Source organism: Maylandia zebra, linkage group LG7 (genome assembly GCF_041146795.1).
Source record: "Maylandia zebra isolate NMK-2024a linkage group LG7, Mzebra_GT3a, whole genome shotgun sequence".
Classification (NCBI taxonomy): domain Eukaryota; kingdom Metazoa; phylum Chordata; class Actinopteri; order Cichliformes; family Cichlidae; genus Maylandia; species Maylandia zebra.
This window is the reverse complement of record NC_135173.1, coordinates 59231411-59250176: the sequence shown is the minus strand read 5'-3', so window position 1 is coordinate 59250176 and position 18766 is coordinate 59231411. Positions and strand designations below refer to the sequence as shown.

At 41.1% G+C, this 18766-nt stretch overlaps 2 protein-coding genes across 2 annotated transcripts in view; both read left to right on the top strand.

Annotated features, from left to right (window-relative positions):
• The window catches only part of fa2h (fatty acid 2-hydroxylase), a 44414-nt gene extending 41672 nt beyond the window's left edge, over positions 1-2742 (top strand). Inside the window, exon 7 of the mRNA XM_004564629.5 lies at positions 8-2742. Coding sequence (XP_004564686.2) covers positions 8-75 — 68 coding nt within the window. The 3' untranslated portion in view covers positions 76-2742. The remainder of the gene's footprint in view (positions 1-7) is intronic.
• Positions 2743-4672: 1930 nt separating this feature from the next.
• On the top strand, positions 4673-18479 carry ano10b (anoctamin 10b). The gene is made up of 16 exons (XM_004564630.4): positions 4673-5058; positions 5172-5234; positions 6862-7124; positions 9644-9817; positions 10713-10850; positions 12260-12376; positions 12547-12663; positions 13959-14297; positions 14390-14572; positions 14722-14777; positions 14865-14939; positions 15266-15430; positions 15612-15803; positions 15879-16016; positions 16095-16211; positions 16302-18479. Exons 3-16 carry the CDS (start codon positions 6869-6871, stop codon positions 16323-16325), a joined length of 2091 nt encoding a protein of 696 aa, XP_004564687.1. The 5' UTR covers positions 4673-5058; positions 5172-5234; positions 6862-6868; the 3' UTR covers positions 16326-18479.
• The last annotated feature ends 287 nt before the right edge of the window (positions 18480-18766 follow it).

Here is an 18766-nt window from a genome sequence, read left to right as displayed (position 1 = left end):
TCACCAGGTTTCGGGATCACCACCACATTCTGGGACCACCCCTTCAACACAACCATCCCTGATGAAAAATTCTGACATGGAAACGGCTCCCCCGAAGGGCCACAGGACTTGTCAACCACCCTCTTTTAGCCCCCAGCCTGCCTTCTCCAACCATCCCAACTCCTTATTTACATCTCTGCAGCCATATAACTTCCACAGACTAGGAGGAACTTCAGGGCCACTGCATCCAGTCCATTAATACTCTGTGTAACACATTAACCAGCACCACAATATTACCTTAAGCTCAGTCACCTGGGTGTGTGTCAACCTGCCTGCACTATTTACTCACTGTGATCATTTCCACTAAGATGTGAGGGCTTTCAGTGCCATTTTTTCCTTCTACTACTTCTTCTTCTGTTTTCATTTAAGAAATCTGCCCCCTGTGCTTTACCAACACCAACCTATCACCTGATCACCACTCAGAATGTCGCCGCATACAGCTGGGAGGGGGCCGTGGAAAGAAAAATCTCTTTTGTGATGCATGTGGTCAATTTGAATTAGATTTAATCTTTTAGTCTAAAATCATACAGGGGGACAACTGTGATTAAAATTACTAATCTGACAGCACAATGCTCACACAGCTCACAAACGCACACTGTTCAAGAGGTAACAGCAAGTGATAGATGGTAGGTGAATGTTGAAGACGGGTGGAGCGGAGGGGGTGAGAGATGATTAGAAAGAGTGCATGTGAGAGAGAAAGTGTGACAGAGATTGAGAGAGAGTACGCTAACTATTTAATCTACTGAGGAAAAAGGCTTCTTCCCGCCTTCGCATCATCTACAGCTTACATATTCCTTGTCACTGTCACTTTTCTCTGCTACGCTGCTATAAACTGTTGCCCTGCTAACAAATCACAAAAGTTCCCTCCACCACATTTGGGTTCGCTTGATTTAAGAAGCAGCCGTGCCTGGAAAACCTTCAGTTTCACATTTGTTTTTGCTGAGATACGTTTAACTTATTATCACCAAATCTGCAGGAGTGAGTTTATACTGTAGGAGGCTAATTCCATGTACTGTTAATGTGATGTAAAAGCAGAGTTCAGAATGTCTGAAACCCCTGTGGAGATATATTTTTGCAAGTCTGTAATATTTCCATCTTTTTATTTTTTTCCTCATTAATAATTCAACAAAGATGTAAAAATAATATTTTGTATGAAGCTTTGTACAGTAGAGGAGATTCTTTAATCGCACAGTCTTCATTTTGTCAGGTTGACTATATGTTAGAGAGTGAGTGTGGTTGTCAGGGTGACGGGGGACAAATCTGAAGGCATGAAGCCAGGCTGTCTGATTTCCTGCTGTGGGGAGCTTGGGGTCAAAGGTCACAGATTTTTGGAAGTGTTATTTTCTAAAAGTAATCTTGACATAGAGATTACTTGCTTTTAAAGGGGACCTATAATGCAACTTCTAACACCATGTTTCAAGTGTAGCTTGGCATGACTCACACGTCAAACTAATGCTTATTTACATTATACTAACAAACCATCTTAGCTCTCTTATCCCCTCCTCTTAAAGCCAACTTTCTTCTGATTGGATGCCTCTCAGAGCTGTGTTCCTTAGTTGAATATATATAAGGGATATCTCCTCTCTATGACATCATACAGAGCCAGGAGTAAAGGAAAGCTATCTGAAACTTGAATGTTTAGGGTAGTTTGAAGCCTGAGCTTCTGTCTCATGGATCACTTGCACATGGGTACGAACCTCTGTAACGGCACAAATATTACAGAAAATTAGGGAAAGCATAATAGGACGACTTTAAAGTCGGTGGTTTATTTTGGCCCTGCAGACCCTCCCTAGGATGACGATAAATCAACAAATCTGACTTTACAGCAGGAAGTCTTGACACTGACTGGTGGATCCGCAAAATGTCTCCTGAAAAATGCCCGACAACGCCGATAAGTGAAGTAGAACAAACTTAATTCGCACTCTTTACATGAATAACTGAAGAACAGTAAGAACATACTGCTGCTGCAGGAAATTTATTTTTTATCTACTTTTCTAGCTTGAATAAATACTTCCACTTATAAAAGTGTACATACAGCTGTATGTAATCTAATCCATCTGAGTTTTAACCATTCAAGAAGATTTGTAATGCAGAACCTTAACACCATTTATACTCCTCTTTTTTAAAAAATAAATAAATAATTGTTTCATTTATTTTTATACAAATTCTCTGCAGCAATAACAGTGAAGTGTAAACCTAAAGAGGGCTGAGGGACCCCAAAATGTTTCCACTATGACGAGATGAGTGGATTTATTAACTGATTTAGCACCAAAATGTGTCATTGTCTACAAATATCTGTTGATCTTTAGCTGTGATTATGATGATTATGAATGTTCAAGACTTTGTGCAGAAAGCATTAACTCATCAAAAAGAACCTAAAGAATGTTTTTAATGTCTGTTATGCTGATGGTTCTAATAATAATGATAAGACATGATGCTGCTAGGCAAAGTGAAATGATTCCACTTGTTGGAGTTAAATTTAAAAAAAAAAAAAACGATCTTATTTATGTATATTTATATGGTAAGAATGGAAAAACAGCAAATATGATTCTAACTTGTGAAATTTTTCTCTTGTGCTAAATTTTGCTGCAAAAAAAAAAAATTCCTAAATTTGTTTACTTTCATGTCTTAACTTTTGTTTTGGAATTTTTAAGTCCATGCAAATGCAAAGGTATTTGTAAATAAATATCTGTATATTTCTGATGTTGGCCTGTCCAGTTTTTTATTTTTATTCGCTGATTGTGGTGGCTTCCATTCTGCAACCGTGATGCGTGATGATGGATGATGACTTTAAATTACATTGTAAGAGATGAAGGGTGGAGTATTTGAATCTTTTAATCTTATATTTTAAAAACTGAGGTGTTGCTTTTGCCTCTGAATGTAGAGATGTTTTGGGGGGGTTCAAAAGACTTTCAATGTGACGTGGTTGTTCATGTCAGCGGTCACAGTAAAATATCTGGATCCCTTTGAGCTAAAAGAAAAGCAAAAGTAACTCAAAGTCCTTACAGCCAAGGTTTGCAGGCGAGCATCTCCGAATGCACAACACATCAAGCCCTGAAGCAGAACAGCACGCAGTCTTTCTGTTCCTCCGGTCAGCTGTGAACAGGAACCTGTGGTTGTAATTCAGAGGCTCACAAAAGCTGTACACCAAAAGGGTGAAAAAACTTTGCGCTGTGTGATGAGTCACGATTTCTATTGCAACACTTTCAGACACAAATTCGGACAGAATGTGGCGTTAACAACATGAAAAAACGGATCCTTTCTGTCTTAAAGTTTTAGGGTGGTGGTGTAGTAATGTTTTTTTGGTACACTTTGGGGCCAAACAACTTCCTATAAATTATTTAATCATCTAGTTTAATCATTAAGCAACTACTTTTCTGAACACGATAAGCAGTTCACTGCACTCAAATGGCCTCGACAGTCAACATACATCAATCAAACAGAGCACCTTAAAGACATGGTGGAACAGGAGGTTCACATTAGGGGTGTGAAACCAACAAATCTGCAGCGACCGTGTGATCATCATGCCTTAGTTGTTATATACCAGGAAGACTGAAGAAAAAGGCATCCAATCTAATACTGTCAGTGTGTACCTAATAAAATGACCGTGTATTCACTGCATGTGTGGATTAATTTGAACACAAGAAGCAGGGTGTGCAGGGTTATTTCTGCCCTAATTTATTTATTTTTTTAAAAAAGGGTGTTTTATGAAAGAAAACAGATACTTGACAGCAGCTCACAGTTCATGGTTGTGTCCTGTGCACTGAGGCTCTCAGGAACATGTACACTCTAAACAGGTTGCCCATCTGTCACAGGGACAGTCACGCCAATATAAGCCATAATTATTAACACTTACGGACTGTTTGCACCATGTTATAACCTAATAACAATCTAATTCGAGTAGCATCGTTGTGCGTAAGCAGCTTTTTATTGTTTGTTTGATCAGTGGAGATCATTTTAACTAATCTTTGCTACTCTGTAGCTATTGGTTACCGATTAATCTGCTGATAATCTCTTCCCTGTTTTACAAGAACACCATTAGTAAAATGCAGGTAGCCCCAGTCCACCGCTGCAATCACAATATTTCACAGAATACAATTTCCATTTGAAGGATGAGAGAGTAGCTTTTGACCTCAAAATGAAGCCTTCAGTCTTAATGTTTCCTTAGTTAGACTTTCACTTTCACCTCATTGATCTGGGGTCTTGACTAAAGGCTGGTTTGCCAACTTAGATCACTTAATCTCTGGTTTTCCTTCCACAGAGTCTTTTAACCTGTCTCCCTCCCCTCGCCCACAAGTGGCAGCAGGTGGCTCGCCCTCCCTGAGCCTGATTCTGGGAGGTTTCTTCCTGTTAAAAAGGACTTTTTCGTTCCCACTTACCCCAATGCTAAAGTGATTGTTGGGGTTCTCTGTATCATTGCAGGGTCTTTACCTTGCAATATAAAGCACCTGGAGGTGACTGCTGTTGTGATTTGGCGCTATACTGAATTGAATTGACTGATCCAGGTTGAGAGAATCTGATTGGCTCCAAATTTGCATTAAAACCTTACCCACGCATGCTCTGTGTCTTCAATGTTATGGTTCTGGTGTTGTAGGAGGACAACAACAAAATCTTTGTGTCAGCAGCCTACTGTGTACACTTCTGTGTGCCTCGTGTTTCTGTTGCATAAGATCCTGTTTCTGTGTTTTCACAGATTTACTCACGCATTTCTTTTTCAAGACTTTATTCTTTGGAATATTCAAAGCCAGCGCTATAGGTTAGCTTCAACCCCCAAACCGTCTGAACATCTGTAGGTTTGTCTGTTTTTAACACAGCAGCAGAGGTGCAGTAGGACCTTGGGGTGCGGCTGCAGCAGTGTAACAGTGAGCAGACAGGAGGGAGGAGCCTGAATAGAAACCAAACAACCCTCCACACCCTGTGGCCTCTGGGAAGTTTCTCCGCATTCCTGCAATAGATTCAGACACACACACCTAAAAATTAATAGACAGGAAGCTGGAAGGAACCTGAAGCTGAGGCTGGGTAAGTGTGTGCAAGGCTGAGAGTGTGCTGCTCTTTTTCACAACAGCTCATCAGTTGTTGCCTTCATGTCCACTGTTGTGTGTGTGTGTGTGTTTGTGTGTGTGCTGAAACAGGAGTTTGGAGGGGCTACTGCTTTAGGACTGGAGACCATAACCTCATCATCCCCGCCCTGCCAGGTGCTGTATTTTCCTGACTCATCCTCTGTTTTACCGCTGAATGCTTCTCTGTCACTTTCCCCGCCTGCACAAACATAACTCAGTCACAGGAAGTGCTCTACTGCTTTCAGTTACGTCCTCACTAAGCGTATCTCTTGGTCAGTGTGTGTTCAAGTGCAGATACAGTGAAAATAGAGGAAGCTATTTTTCTTTAAACGTTGTTAGAGCTGATATAACCACAGCTTCCACCCAAGAAACTGCAGCATTTGTAGGAAGTTCGTATTTTAAGAGTTCACCAAGTAACTGAAATGACAGCCAAAGCATGCAGATGTCTGCAAAATGACGTGGTGAGCCTCACATGCAAATCTAAAACCTCCCTTGCTTGCCTGGTAGTTACCATAATGTAATAGCTGATGCATAAACATACGCTAGCAATAAATAAGCTGTTATATTATTGTACTCATGGTGTAAATAATGCGTTGTAAAAGGTCTCAGTGGAGTCACTTAATATGATAAATAACACGCCTCCATCTTGTCCTGCATTATAAAAAACGCTGCATTTAACTTTATTTATGCTACTTTTGAAGTATATGTTTAGTTAGATACTTTATTGATCACAGGAGGGAAGTAATGTGCTACAGCTGCAGGATGATATTTGTGTGCAGTCTCATGTCTCACAGGTATGTTCACCTGTCACAGAAACAAGAGTTATGATTCAGTTTTAAAGTGAATGGTAGGAATGATTTCCTGAAGCATTTGTCACTGTAGGGCTGGATCAGGTGACTCTGAATCCTCCCTTAGTTACACTGCAATAAGCCTAGGCTGCTGGGGCTTCTGGGGGTTTCCCATGATGCACTGAGTGTTTCTTCTTCACTCACCTTTTTTTTCTCCACGTATTATATGGGTATACACACACACTCTGCATTTAATCATTAGTTATTATTCATCTCTGGTTCTCTTCCACAGTATGCTTTTGGTCCTGTCTTCCTCCCCTTCTTCCTGTTAAAAGGGTGTTTTTCCTTCCCACTGTCGTGAATTTCCACTGTGTGTTCTGGCTTTCTCCCACTGTCCAGATATATGTATGGCGTTAATTATAATTCTAAAGTACCCATGAATATGAGGTAAATAAAGTTCTGTATGTATGTGTGGTTAAATGTGACTTGTGTAGTCTCTAAAGTGTTTTGAGTGGTCAGTAAGGCTAGTCTGCTCACAGTGACAGTGTTAACACACAAGTATAGCTGAGGTTGATACAAATGTCATTAGTTGTGTGTGTATTTAGTCACCAATTAAATCTGAAAAATAACTTTTTGACCTTAAATGAAAAGTTGAGGATCAGTGTCTGTGAGCTGTCTATAGCTAACCACAGCCTTGTGATCTTTACAGGATGCACATGCTGAAACTTTAGCCTGCTGGCGGTTTTTGTTATACAGTCATTAGGCATTTATCCTCTGGGTACGGTTAATTTTGTGGCGATCACCATGATCAGTCTTCTTTACCTCTGGAGACCGTGAACAGTCTGTCACAGTTGTCACTGCTGACCCTTGAGCCACGAAGCTAGTGTGACTAAATAAGGGGAATAAGGTGGCGATGTTAGCACTGAGGGTAAGAGCACCAGTTAACATACCGTTTTATTGTCATTTGTGTCCAGTCTTATCATGAGTAAGGCAGGCGCTGATGAAGGTGGAGCTGGGGGCTGCGGTGATTCAGCCAAACAGCTGGAGGCTAAAGATGAAAAAGGAGGAAAGTTGCTGAGCAAACCGTCTGCTGGATCCGGCTGGACCAAAGTGAGCTGCCCCTGCTGCTTCTCAGAGCGGGTGGAGCCGCTGGTTCTGGTGAAGCTTGGCGGGAAAGTCGGCCCCGAGACGAAGCGCTGGCTCATCAAGGTGATTGGAGCTCCTCAGAAAGATGGAGGTGAGGGCTCAGATATCAGCAACAGCACAGAGCTCACTTCAGTTTCTGCATCGATTGGAAACTCGCTTTCAAAGAAAAAGCATGCGGATCAAACATTTATGAGGATTTCTCTTGTGCCAGGAATGAACGTAATAGGAGAATCATTTCCAGGAAACATTGCTACTCTTTAAACATTTGATTGAATTTGCATTTCCAAGCTACATGTCAGATAAATGCATTTAAATGACTCCTATGAAAATGTCTGACATGGCTGCACAGAAAGCATATGCCAGCCATAAACCACATGTCATATCAGATAAACACACAGACACAAAGAAACTACTCTTTAAGATAATAATATTTATGTTCTTTCACTTTGTTATCATTGTTATGGCAACTAAAGATGTTTGGACGAATGGATAAAAACTGCTCTGTCCACGACTCTTTGCAGTGTTTTGTGTTGAAGCAATGCTATGCAAACTAGACAAACTCATCTCCACATAACACCTTACTGAAATTCTAGCAGGGGCCACAAAGTTGGGAAAGGTTGGGGAAATCTGTATGAAAGGATGAACATTCGTGCTTTATGGTGCAGCGAGAAAAACCAGTTTTATTATTAGACAAGGATGGCCTGAGTAAGTACAAAGTGCAATTTCTAAATTCATTTATTAAAGGAAAAAAGTGGCCTTGTGTAAAAAGGAACTGCCCTCTAAACCCAGTAACTGGTTGTGCCACCTTTGGCAGCAAGAACTTCAACAGCATTTGCAATAAATCTTTCAGATTGGGACAAAAATTCCTTCAGCAATCTTCAAAAAGCCCCTTAAAGTTCTGCTTTTGTCTAATCAGTCCACAGAATATTTCCCTAAAATATTTGGGAATCATCAAGAGTTTTTTTTTTTTGGCAAATGTGAGACGAGCCTTTGTCTTCTTCGTGGTCAACACTAGCATGGATGCAATTTTTGCCAAGTCTCTTTCTTCTTGTTGAAACATGAACTCTGACCTTAACTGATTCAAGTGAGACCTGCAGTTCTTAAAATATTTGTATAGGGCTCTTATGTGACCTCCTGTGAGTCGTTGATGTGCTCTTGGAGTGATTTTGATTGGCTGGTCAATCCTGGGAAGGTTCACCGCTGTTCCACGTTTCTTATATCCGTGGTTCTCTGGAGTCCCAAAGCCTTAGAAATGACTCTGTAACCTAGGGGTAGGCAACTCCAGGCCTCGAGTGCCGGTGTCCTGCAGGTTTTAGATTGCACCCTGGGTTAACACACCTGAATCAAATGATTAGTTCATTACCAGGCCTCTGGAGAACTTCAAGAAATGCTGAGTAGTCATTTAGCCCTTTAAATCAGCTGTGTTGGATCAAAGACACATCTAAAACCTCCAGGACACCGGCACTCGAGGCCTGGAGTTGCCTACCCCTGCTGTAACCCTTTCCAGTGCCATTGTTTTTCAGTTATTTATTTAGATCGTTGCATGATGCGTTGCTTTTTTAGATCTTTTAGCTCCTTCACTTTGTCAGACAGGTTCTATTTAAATTATTTCTTGATTCGACAGGTCTGGCAGGCCTGGGCGTGGCTAGCGAAAGTGTACTCAATGTTAGGTTTTGTATTGTTGATTGTCATTTATGCTTAGAAATATTTAACCATATATGCTTAGAGGTGTATAATCAATTGTGTAGTGATAGGATGTGTGATCTTTAGCAGGCTGCAAAGGCTTGGTGTGTATTCCACACTGGAATGCACACCTACATCCTGGGAGCATGGGAAGAGGTCGTACCTTGTCTTATTGTTTTATGGCAGGATAAACGTGGCTTTATCTGTTTTAGGCCAAGTGCCTTTTGTTTAGATGAACTGTTGGACTTCCAGACCAGCAGGTTTAGGGAAGTTATTTATGGGGTCACACTCTGACCCCACACACACACACACACACACACACACACACACACACACACACACACACACACAGGCAAGGTACTCTTTGTTTGTATGTAGACGTCATATGTTAATGAACCTATGCATATTCATGTAACCTCAATAAAAGAGCAGTGTTACGGGGGAGCGGACGAGAGCAACTGGGGTCAAGCGAAGGAACGGCGTTTGTCCGGTTCTCTCCCGTGCACGAGAAACATGAAGAACTTTGCCTACTTCGTGTCTTGCTTGCTGTGTAATTATATTGTCTTCAACGTTCCAGCGAATAGGTTCAAGCTACAAACATATCACTCGGCTTTCCAAGAAATGGGGTTAATCACAGATGATTTGTGATTTACTTTTTTAAAATAGATTTTTTAGATTTTTTTTCTATTAATAAATAAAATCATAATTTAAAAAGTGCATTTTTTATTGACTCAGGTTATCTTAATGATCTGAAATATGTAAATGTGACAAATATGGAAAAATTAAGCTATCAGGATGGGGAGGAGATGCTTCTTCGCAGCACTGCACGTGTTTTAGACTGAATTGATTCTCTCATTCCTGAGTGTAAGGATGTTTAAGGTTTTTCAGCTCTTTGTCCCCGTTTAACCATTGCTTCACTGTGAACAGGTGCTGCATTACTGGCCCACCCGGGTGAGGACGCCAGCGGTGATATCATCGTGGTCTCGGCCCCCCGCTGCACGTTACTACGAGCCGCTGAAGAGTTGGGTCTTTGTAAGACTTACCGCAGCGGGGACATGGAGGCCTTCTCCTACAATGACAGAGACAACTTTAAAGATTCAGGTGCAGTGGAGCAGCTTTGGGGGAGCACACTTTACATGGTTAAACAAGACATTAGGAAGTACCCTGTAGAGCTTAGGGAGACTTATTAGAGCACTGTATCCAAGAACGATTTAGGAATATCCACAATTATTTATTTTGCATGAATTTCCTCTCTAATAGTAGCTTCCTAAAAATAATAAAATGACTTGCACAAACACTCTGGCAGGTGTTCACAGTACAAAGTCCAGTCTGTGTTCTTTCATTACTCGTGTGGGTTCAAAGAGCATTCGAACAGTTGAGTGAGCTTCTTACTACTGTGCTCAATTTGAGCTCCTTATTTTTCTTCGTGGATTCCACTACAGTAGCTTTGCATGATGCACAGCTCAAAATAATCCTCATTTGTCTGCTGTTGCGTCTTGATGTAGCTCTTTCACTTCAGCAAGCAGTTTCAGTTCCTCAGTTTGACAAAGCTGTAACAGATGACAGAAAGTCAGGAAAAGCATCATGGGTAAACGTTGAAGCGATTCCGATTGATTTTTGAGTATGCTGATTCAAAGGATGATAATGGAAAAACATTCACCAGTCTACTTGAACCAACTGAACCATTAGAAAACACTTTATTGTGAAAAGGCCAGCTAATGCATTTTTTGGATGTTTTAGCATGACAGCGAGGGTCATCTGATGTTACAATCTGAGCTTGACCTTTTGCACAAATCTCCTGTATCTGCTTAGATTGATCTTTTATAATACCTTTAAAACTTTGTTAAACTGTGCACTCACGTATTGTACAAAATAAATGTGGGATTTCATTAAAATCTTCACTATTTGACCTTTAAATGCTTTCTGGGGTCAAGGAAAAAAAAGATTAATCTCTATGTGCGTTTGTTTAATGCATCTCTGTTCATGTGTGTGACAGATAACATGGAGGTGTTTCTCACGCTGGCGGAGCGACAGTACATAGTGAAGTATGAGCTGGATGGACTGCGGGTGCAGAGGGACCTGAGGATACCCGGCCTGCCTGAGAGCCGCATGCTGCAAAAAAGAGACAACATCTGTGAGTGTGGTTTGTGCTTTTGTCATGTTTTCAGTGTGAAGAAACAACATCCACGTGTGTGTTAGTAATTTTTCTTAAGTCATTTATCATCATGGTGCGTTTGCCAGGACCCCCTTCCAGCTGTGGGCTAATACAGCTGCAACCCTACAAAGGTTTATGGATTTTCAAGGCTTTCATGACTTAATTTGTGGCTGGTCTAATAATTAGTTTAGTTTGTAATTAGGGATGGGTATCGTTTAGGTTTTATCCGATACCGGTGCCAAACCGGTACTATTGAAACGGTGTTGGTGCTTAAACGGTGCTCAAACCGGTGCTTAAAGAATGGAGAACACAAAATTGGTCCAAAAACCTCTCATGTTCAGCTGTTTTTTTTGTAAAAATATAACAATGTTAGCCTTTTCTGCAGCTATGGGGCATATATGGTATCACTCTTGGCTGGAAGCAGTGCTTAAACAATGGAAAAAACACAAACTTTGTCCAAAAACCTCTCATGTTTAACTGTTTTCCACTTTTTCTTTGGTCATTTTAGCCTTTTTGGCCAGGGTGAAGGGAGTATCTGCCATTAAACAAGAAGACAGCCGCATGTAACTACGATGATGTTTGCTAATTCACCTTACATGCATTAATGTAATAACGTGGTTAGCCTACTCAACGTAAATTACACACCAACAACATTAAGCTACTCACGCAGAGAAGAACGGCTGCTGCTGCATCATCATCCTCATCATTTCTGCTACACTGGCAGCCGCAGTAGATGTGCTTGGTGTGAGGTCTCGCAGCAAGCTATCAAATATGGCGCATTTTTTGGCTTTTAAAAAAAAAACGCTATGCGTCGCCAGGTGTTTCATCGGATTTGAGGTGTTACCTCCTTTGACAGTATCACAGTATCACCTTAAAGCACTTGTTGCAGGCTGCTGAGTTTACATATTTTGCTGTGAAGTACAGCCAGACTTTTGACCGCTTCACCTTGGGCATTTTTAATCTGTAGCTCTGCTCTAAAAGAACGTACGTACCTGGGCCCGCCTACTATCCTCAGAAACATAAAAAGATTGGCTAGAATTCAAAGTGTATGACATCTCAGGAAAAAAAAGCACCGAAATAAAGCATGTGCGCTGCTTTTCGGTCTGGTTACTACCGTTTATGTTACTACCGGTACGGATACCGGTACCCATCCCTATTTGTAATGAACATCACTTTTGCTTAGGACCTACTTTTAGCTGCGGCTTTATGTGCAGTTATTCTTCTTTGGTTTGTGGGACTGGCATATGAATGGCAAAGTTTCTCGCTGATCTGAACTGCTTCCCTCAGATGTGCTTATATGTACAGTTTAGGGATTATGATTATTTTTAAGTCTTCAAGTCATCCTGGGTTGAAGAGATTCGATGTGATGACACTGAGTGATGTTGCAGGGCAGAAGCTTTCCTCAGCCGGTGTTGTTGTGGACACGTTTCCCCTCCACAACCGAAAAAAACTGAAGGACCTCGGTGAAGCCTGGTACTCGGGAAATCAGCTGGCTCAGCCACTTGGTGGGTGGAAATACAACACACTGCTTTTAAGCTTGCGTGCAGTTTTGTTCATTCAAATAGCTGTAAAAATCTTACATTACATGCATTTGTCACTCCTGGAACGTATTAAGATTCATAATCGATGGCTGCGTGGATGTGCTCACACCAGATATTTCTGTCTAACTTATTAGATTCAGTCAATGACTATTTTGGAAGCGCTGTGGCGTTTTACTTCAGCTTCCTTGATTTCTACACCTGGTCTTTGCTCACACCTGCAATACTGGGCCTGGCCATCTCATACTTCTCAGGTAGGTGTGTGGATTTATCCACATATGGCCTTTATGATGTATTTGGCACTCAAAAACAACATGCTTATACAGTTGCTTGCAAAAGTATTCGGCCCCCTTGAACTTTCCCACATTTTGTCACATTACAGCCACAAGATGAATCAGTTTTATTGGAATTCCACGTGAAAGACCAATACAAAGTGGTGTACACGTGAGAAGTGGAACGAAAAGCATACATGATTCCAAACATTTTTTACAAATTCTCTAATTCTCTAATTATTACTTTATATAATGGGCCACTTATAATATATGATATATATTTGTTCTTTTTGAGTAATAGAGAAAAACTGTCCGAAATAAAGGACTTTATCTACTATAAAAGAGGTTTCTTCAGTTCTAAAATCAAATGGTGGAGAGTCAAAGCCCAGGTGGGCGTTGTCCCTTAAGAGGTTTGTTGACCTATTAATCATGTGACTTGACACTGGAGCCAAGGTGTGAAAAAAGGCATGAGTCATTAACAGCAGCGGTTTCGGGTGAAGTCGCTGTGAAACCGTGCATCACCCTGTCATGTTACCATTTGGTTTTAGAACTGAAGAAGCCTCTAAGATGAGCTGTGAAACGTCTTCACGAAACTTAAAGAAGTCCAGTTGCTTTCTTTTCAAGCTCCTTAGACAACCATGAGAACCTAACACAGACAAAACAGTTATGTATGCAGTTCCCACGGCCAGTAATTAAACACAAAGCACAGTGGCAGACCCTTTTTACTACATTTCTTTCTTCTGTTGGAAGTTTGTATTAATATTTAATAGAAACATGTCAAGATGAGAGTTTACTTTTTAAGAATTATTTCAGAAACCAGTTGTGGAAGTTTTATGGTGATTTTTATTAGTTGTTTTCATAAATTGTAGTTTTCAGGTAAGAAATATGCTGTTTTACCATATACAGTATAAAATACTGTGCTTCAAAGAAGAAAACACCTACACAGAATTGTCTTCTGTTCCTACCCTCATCCCCCTGAGCCTGATTCTGCCCGAGGTTACTTCCTGTTACTTCACTGTCACTGGAGTGACTCGAATTGACTTAAAATACAACTAATGCTCAAAGTAAATGTTTTCTGTAAGAAGAAGTGAACTTATATGAATTGGAAACAGTCTGAAGCAGGACTGTTGTTGGCTTTTTCCCACCTTTTCATTAAAGTCCTATCTTCTCCCACAAAGACCAGTGATTCCAGACTGATTAAATCCAGTTATTAAACATGAGATGCCCCGCTGTATGGATGTCACTGACAGGACACAAAACTCTTCCTGTCATCACAGGTGAGGTTAAGAAGGAAATGGTGGATTCGGTCTCGGGATCGAAGGTCATAATTAATGATGATGACTCAGGACCGATGATCAGCGGCCACATGCTTCAGGCGATGTTCAGCATGATCTGGTCCACGGTGTTCATGGAGCTGTGGAAACGCCGGAGCTCCTCGTTGTCGTACCGCTGGGGGACCATGAACCTCGCAGAGCGTTTTGCAGAGCCTCGGCCCAATTTCTACGGTGACCTCGGCGTAAACCCCGTTACAGGTCGCGTGGAGCCTCTTTTCCCTGAATGGAAGAGAGACCTGCGCATGGTGCTGGTGTCGGTCCCAGTTGTGGGGCTGTTTCTAGGTAGGTGCAGAAATGTTTTTTGCTCTATTTTCTCTGATTCTGCAAAGATTTAGCAGTAAAAGATGAAATGCCTGTCCCGCCTCCTCCTGCAGGGCTAGTGGTACTCGGTATGATGTGTTTCTACTGGGGGGAGGCCCAGGTGAAACAGCTACACAAAGACTGGAACTCCCTGCTGTCTCAGGCTTTGCTCTACATACCCTCAGTGCTTCACATCGTTTACACAAACATGCTAGGAAATGTTTACAGGAACGTGGCGCAGAGTCTGACTGAATATGGTGAGTGAGACTGAACTGCAAGGAGAATACAGACCCATGAGTTTGTTAATGCAGTGGAGATGTTTCTCATTTGAACCGTATGTGTGTTGGCAATTTTTAGGATAGAAATCCTGCACATTTAATGAAATGCTTTTACTGCGTCCCTCTAGAAAACCACAGAGAGGAGTCCGCCTTCGAGAACCATCTGACAGCCAAGATTTTGGTGGTTAGTTCCTGCTTTCCTCTCCTTTCGAACCATTATCTTATAAAGTACAGGGATTCCTCTTTGACAGGTTCTCCTTTCTTCCTTCAGTTCACCTTCTTCAACAATTTTGCCGTGCTCTTCCACATTGCCTTCTTCAAGCAGGATGTGCCCCTGCTTCGTAAGGTAACCTACGTCTTGCGCATTTTATGGTAGAAGCCAAAAGATTTCATTTAGAGTTTCTAACTCCGCCCACCTGTTTTGTAATAAAATCTTTCTGTTGAACATTATATATTCTGTACAGCTATTTCAGTGTCTGCTAAACAGACCCATTTAACTGTGTAAATAAACTGAAAGAGATAAGCAAGCTATAACTGCAAAAAAATGATTCTATATAGAAAGAAGGGCAGTGGTCCTAATATGAAGCTCTGGGGAACTCCTTTAGATAATCAGTGGAAAAGTGGAAGAAGTAAAGGGTGGCAGAATTATATTCCTTGTTTTACTTTCTTCAGCGCCTGGCGTCTTTGTTGATCGTGAGTCAGCTGGTTAACCAGGTGACAGAGGTGGTTATACCTTTCCTGGTGGACAGATTCATCAGCGCCCCCCACAGGACAGAGAGTGAAGATGACCCTAAGGAGGACAAATTCCGGAACCAGAGAACCCTGCCTGTTTTTCCTGTGAGGATATAGAAAACATTAGGCATGCACTGATAGGGTGAAATATTTAAAATATAATCTGGCCAATAGCAACTAAAAATATTTTTTCAGGCCAGTATCAGTGAATAAAGCCAATAAATACATTATAAAACACAGTTTGATTATAATACACTGAGAGTGATAGCTTCCTGTGGTGTCCCAGGGCCTGTTTGCAGAATATATAGAGCTCCTGGTGCAGTTTGGGTATTTGAGTCTTTTCTCCTGCGTGTATCCTCTGACGGCCGTGCTGCTGCTCATCAACAACATAACGGAGATCCGATCAGACGCCTATAAGATCTGCAACCTCTTCCGCAAGCCCTTCTCCCCTCCTGTGGCTAACATGGGCGTGTGGCAGGTCAGCAGGTCAGAACCTTTGTCACGCTCGTCCCGTTTATGAGCAAACAGTTCACGTTGTTGTCTCGTGTCCCAGGTTGCCTTCGAGGTCTTGAGTTTCGTCTCTGTTATTTCTAACTGCTGGTTGCTGCTGCTGTCGCCACGGTTACAAGAGCTGTGTCGCGAGGGCGGCCTGAGCAGCACGAACGTCCTGCTGTTGGCTGTTTTTGGGGAGGTAAGAAGAGAACTAAACAGCTAATCAAACACATTTCTGTGTATACCCCTGACATGTTTATCTTCGTGTGTTTTGCAGCACGTGCTGATCTTAATCAAGTTTATTATGGCAGCCCTGATTCCCGATGAACCCGACTGGATCAGGAAGAAGAGGGATCAAATGGAGTACACATCCATGCAGGCCCTGAAAGAACAGGTTAACGCCATCTCCACTGACTTCATTGTCTAGCATTTTGGTGCACTCCTTCATCCATATGACATAATTTCTTTGTTTTTCCCCCCTCAGAAGCTGCAACCTGAAGTGTCCTAACTGTGTTTCAAGGTTGATGAGATGGTTCTTGATGTCATTGGAGGCCACCATCTTTAGCGTTGTGTGGAACCCAGCAGGAGAAAAGTAGTGGATCTCCAGCGGGGCCCACGATGTTTACTGCTGTGCCCCTGTGTGATCCCAAAGTGTATCTGCAGCTCTTTTCTCACTGATTAAGCCAATGCTTCTGTGATGTGCACACTTTGAAATGCATCTTCATAATATCCGTGCAATTGAAACAGCAGCTAAATAGTTTATTAGACAGCAAAGGGAATGTAACTGTTACGCTGCAGGTGAAGGCCAAAGGTATTTTTTGCAGAAACCCTCTAAAATGTAATTAGAACTTTCGCCACAAGGTGGCAGCGTTTTATAAGAAAATTTTAGAGTAGTAGTCCAGCCCAACCAGCATCTTTAGCGTTGCTATCTTACAATTTGACTCCTGATTAATCTAATGTTTTTCTTTTTTTAAAGCATGGCCTGTGCTTTTCTAGTTACCAAAATAGCTGGGCAAGTAAGATAGTAACACAAATTCAGTGTGAATGTTGAGCTAACTCTCGCTTGAATAATTGGATGACACACTAACTCGCTGTACCATCTTGTGGTTCAAAGTGGTATTACAATTGAGCGCAGCGAAGCCTTAATTTCACTTTATTTGATATCTCTTCATCGTGATACATATACACAGGGATTTAAGTGGGCTGGATCGATCCAGCATATGCCATGGACTTGTAACATCATAGTCTGTTTACAGTTTTAATTGCTTTTTAAAGGTTTTACATTATTTTTAAATTGTTGTGTTTTTACAAATAGACTGTCCTACAGTAAAGCAGGTTTTTTTTTTAAAGGAAAATGTATAGAGCATTTACAATCAATATTTAAGAAAGGCCACTAGCAATTCTAAAGATGGGCAGTACACTTGGCAATATTTTTCATGGTTTTCTCTCTGGGGTCTTCTTCTTCTCACTGCTGCCACCTGGTGGTAAGATGCAGTTTGGGATTCATAGTTGGCGACTGTATCTTCAATGGAGTAAATATCAAAAACCAACAATTGTCCATGAAAAGTTAGCCTTTAAAGCTGCTTGAATCAATACTTTGAATACATGCTTGTCTACATCCATGATTTAAATGCTCATCCATGTTTACAGTCCTCTAAAGGCACAATTCTAAATAGATGCTAATGTCACTGTGTGCTTGCTGGATGTTTAAATTAACTTTACAAAGAAACATTTTTTGTGCCGACACCAAAAACTGATTTTTGCAGCTTTTAAAACCTCCAGCTTGAACTTACAGCTTGTATTTTTAGGAGCGATGACAGGTGAGTTTAGTGAGTATTGGAAGTGAAAAAGCAAAACACAGTGGTGTATTTTGCTAAATGTACTTTTATGCAAAGGACCAAATAATAGGAAATACTGTGGATACTCCCTTGAAGATACTGTCAACACGACAACTATAAAAGCTACTTTCAACTGTTTTTTTGTCATAAGGGATCACCACAGCAGCTGCCTTCACAGCTGATCTCACAGTTTTACACCAAATGCACTTCCTGACATTTAGCATGAGCTAAATACAGTAAACTGTGTACCAATGTTTGCACTGAAAGCAGTTAGGAGCAACCAAAGAATCGCTATGTGCTTTGCTTTTAGAAATGCATTATTTTTGTATGTGTGGGATTTTTACTTGCTTGTTGAAACCTTGTAGTCTCTATCACTATACGAGTGTTATTGCACTGTTCAGTGCAGATTAATCTGAGATATTATGAGAAATGTGCAGAACGTGAAGCCGCTAGGGGAAGCCCACCATGCCCTCTGCACATGCTGAACAGTGGTGTCTTGTTCTTAGATAAGTTATTGTATTATTTTTAGGCGTTAGTAGTCTTTTCAGCCACCAGGGGGCACCACACGTTTTTATTTTACTTGCATGCAGCTTTCCACAAGCCTGGTCCCTGCTGAAGGACTGATTCAGCAAAGGTGCTGATAGATGGTGAGAGTTTCTCAAGAGGCTTCAGGTGCACATGTACAATCCTGACACTAATCATAGGCCTGTGTGTGTTTGTGTGAAGTGGTCACGAGTTAATGAAAAGAAAATTTTAGACAAGGATCGGAGTTTCAGCTCTGACCACAGCATTTGCTGGCTGTCTCAATAAACTGACAGAAGGAATTACTTGTTGTGAAGTTCTTGTATTTGATTATATTGATCACCAGAAAACTAACGGACAACAATCTGGGCTCATTTGTGCAGTTTGTTTTCCTTTTTCTGGATCGTTTAGAACTAAACAAAATGATGGGAATATTTGATAGACACAATCATACTCTTGCAAGAAAAAGCACACAGTATTCTTTGCATGGTGCATTTTTACTGTGAAACAACTATGTAAAGCTACATGTCCACATCTTTGCAGTAATGACACTAATATAATGCTGACAACATTATGAGTTGCATAATAA

Bases quoted from the DNA above. Each gene is read 5' to 3' on its own strand.
- ano10b (XM_004564630.4), top strand. From the start codon at position 6,869: ATGAGTAAGGCAGGCGCTGATGAAGGTGGAGCTGGGGGCTGCGGTGAT. The intron at 15,804-15,878 runs GTCAGCAGGTCA...CTCGTGTCCCAG, and splicing joins CTAACATGGGCGTGTGGCAG to GTTGCCTTCGAGGTCTTGAG. The intron at 16,017-16,094 runs GTAAGAAGAGAA...TGTGTTTTGCAG, and splicing joins TGTTGGCTGTTTTTGGGGAG to CACGTGCTGATCTTAATCAA.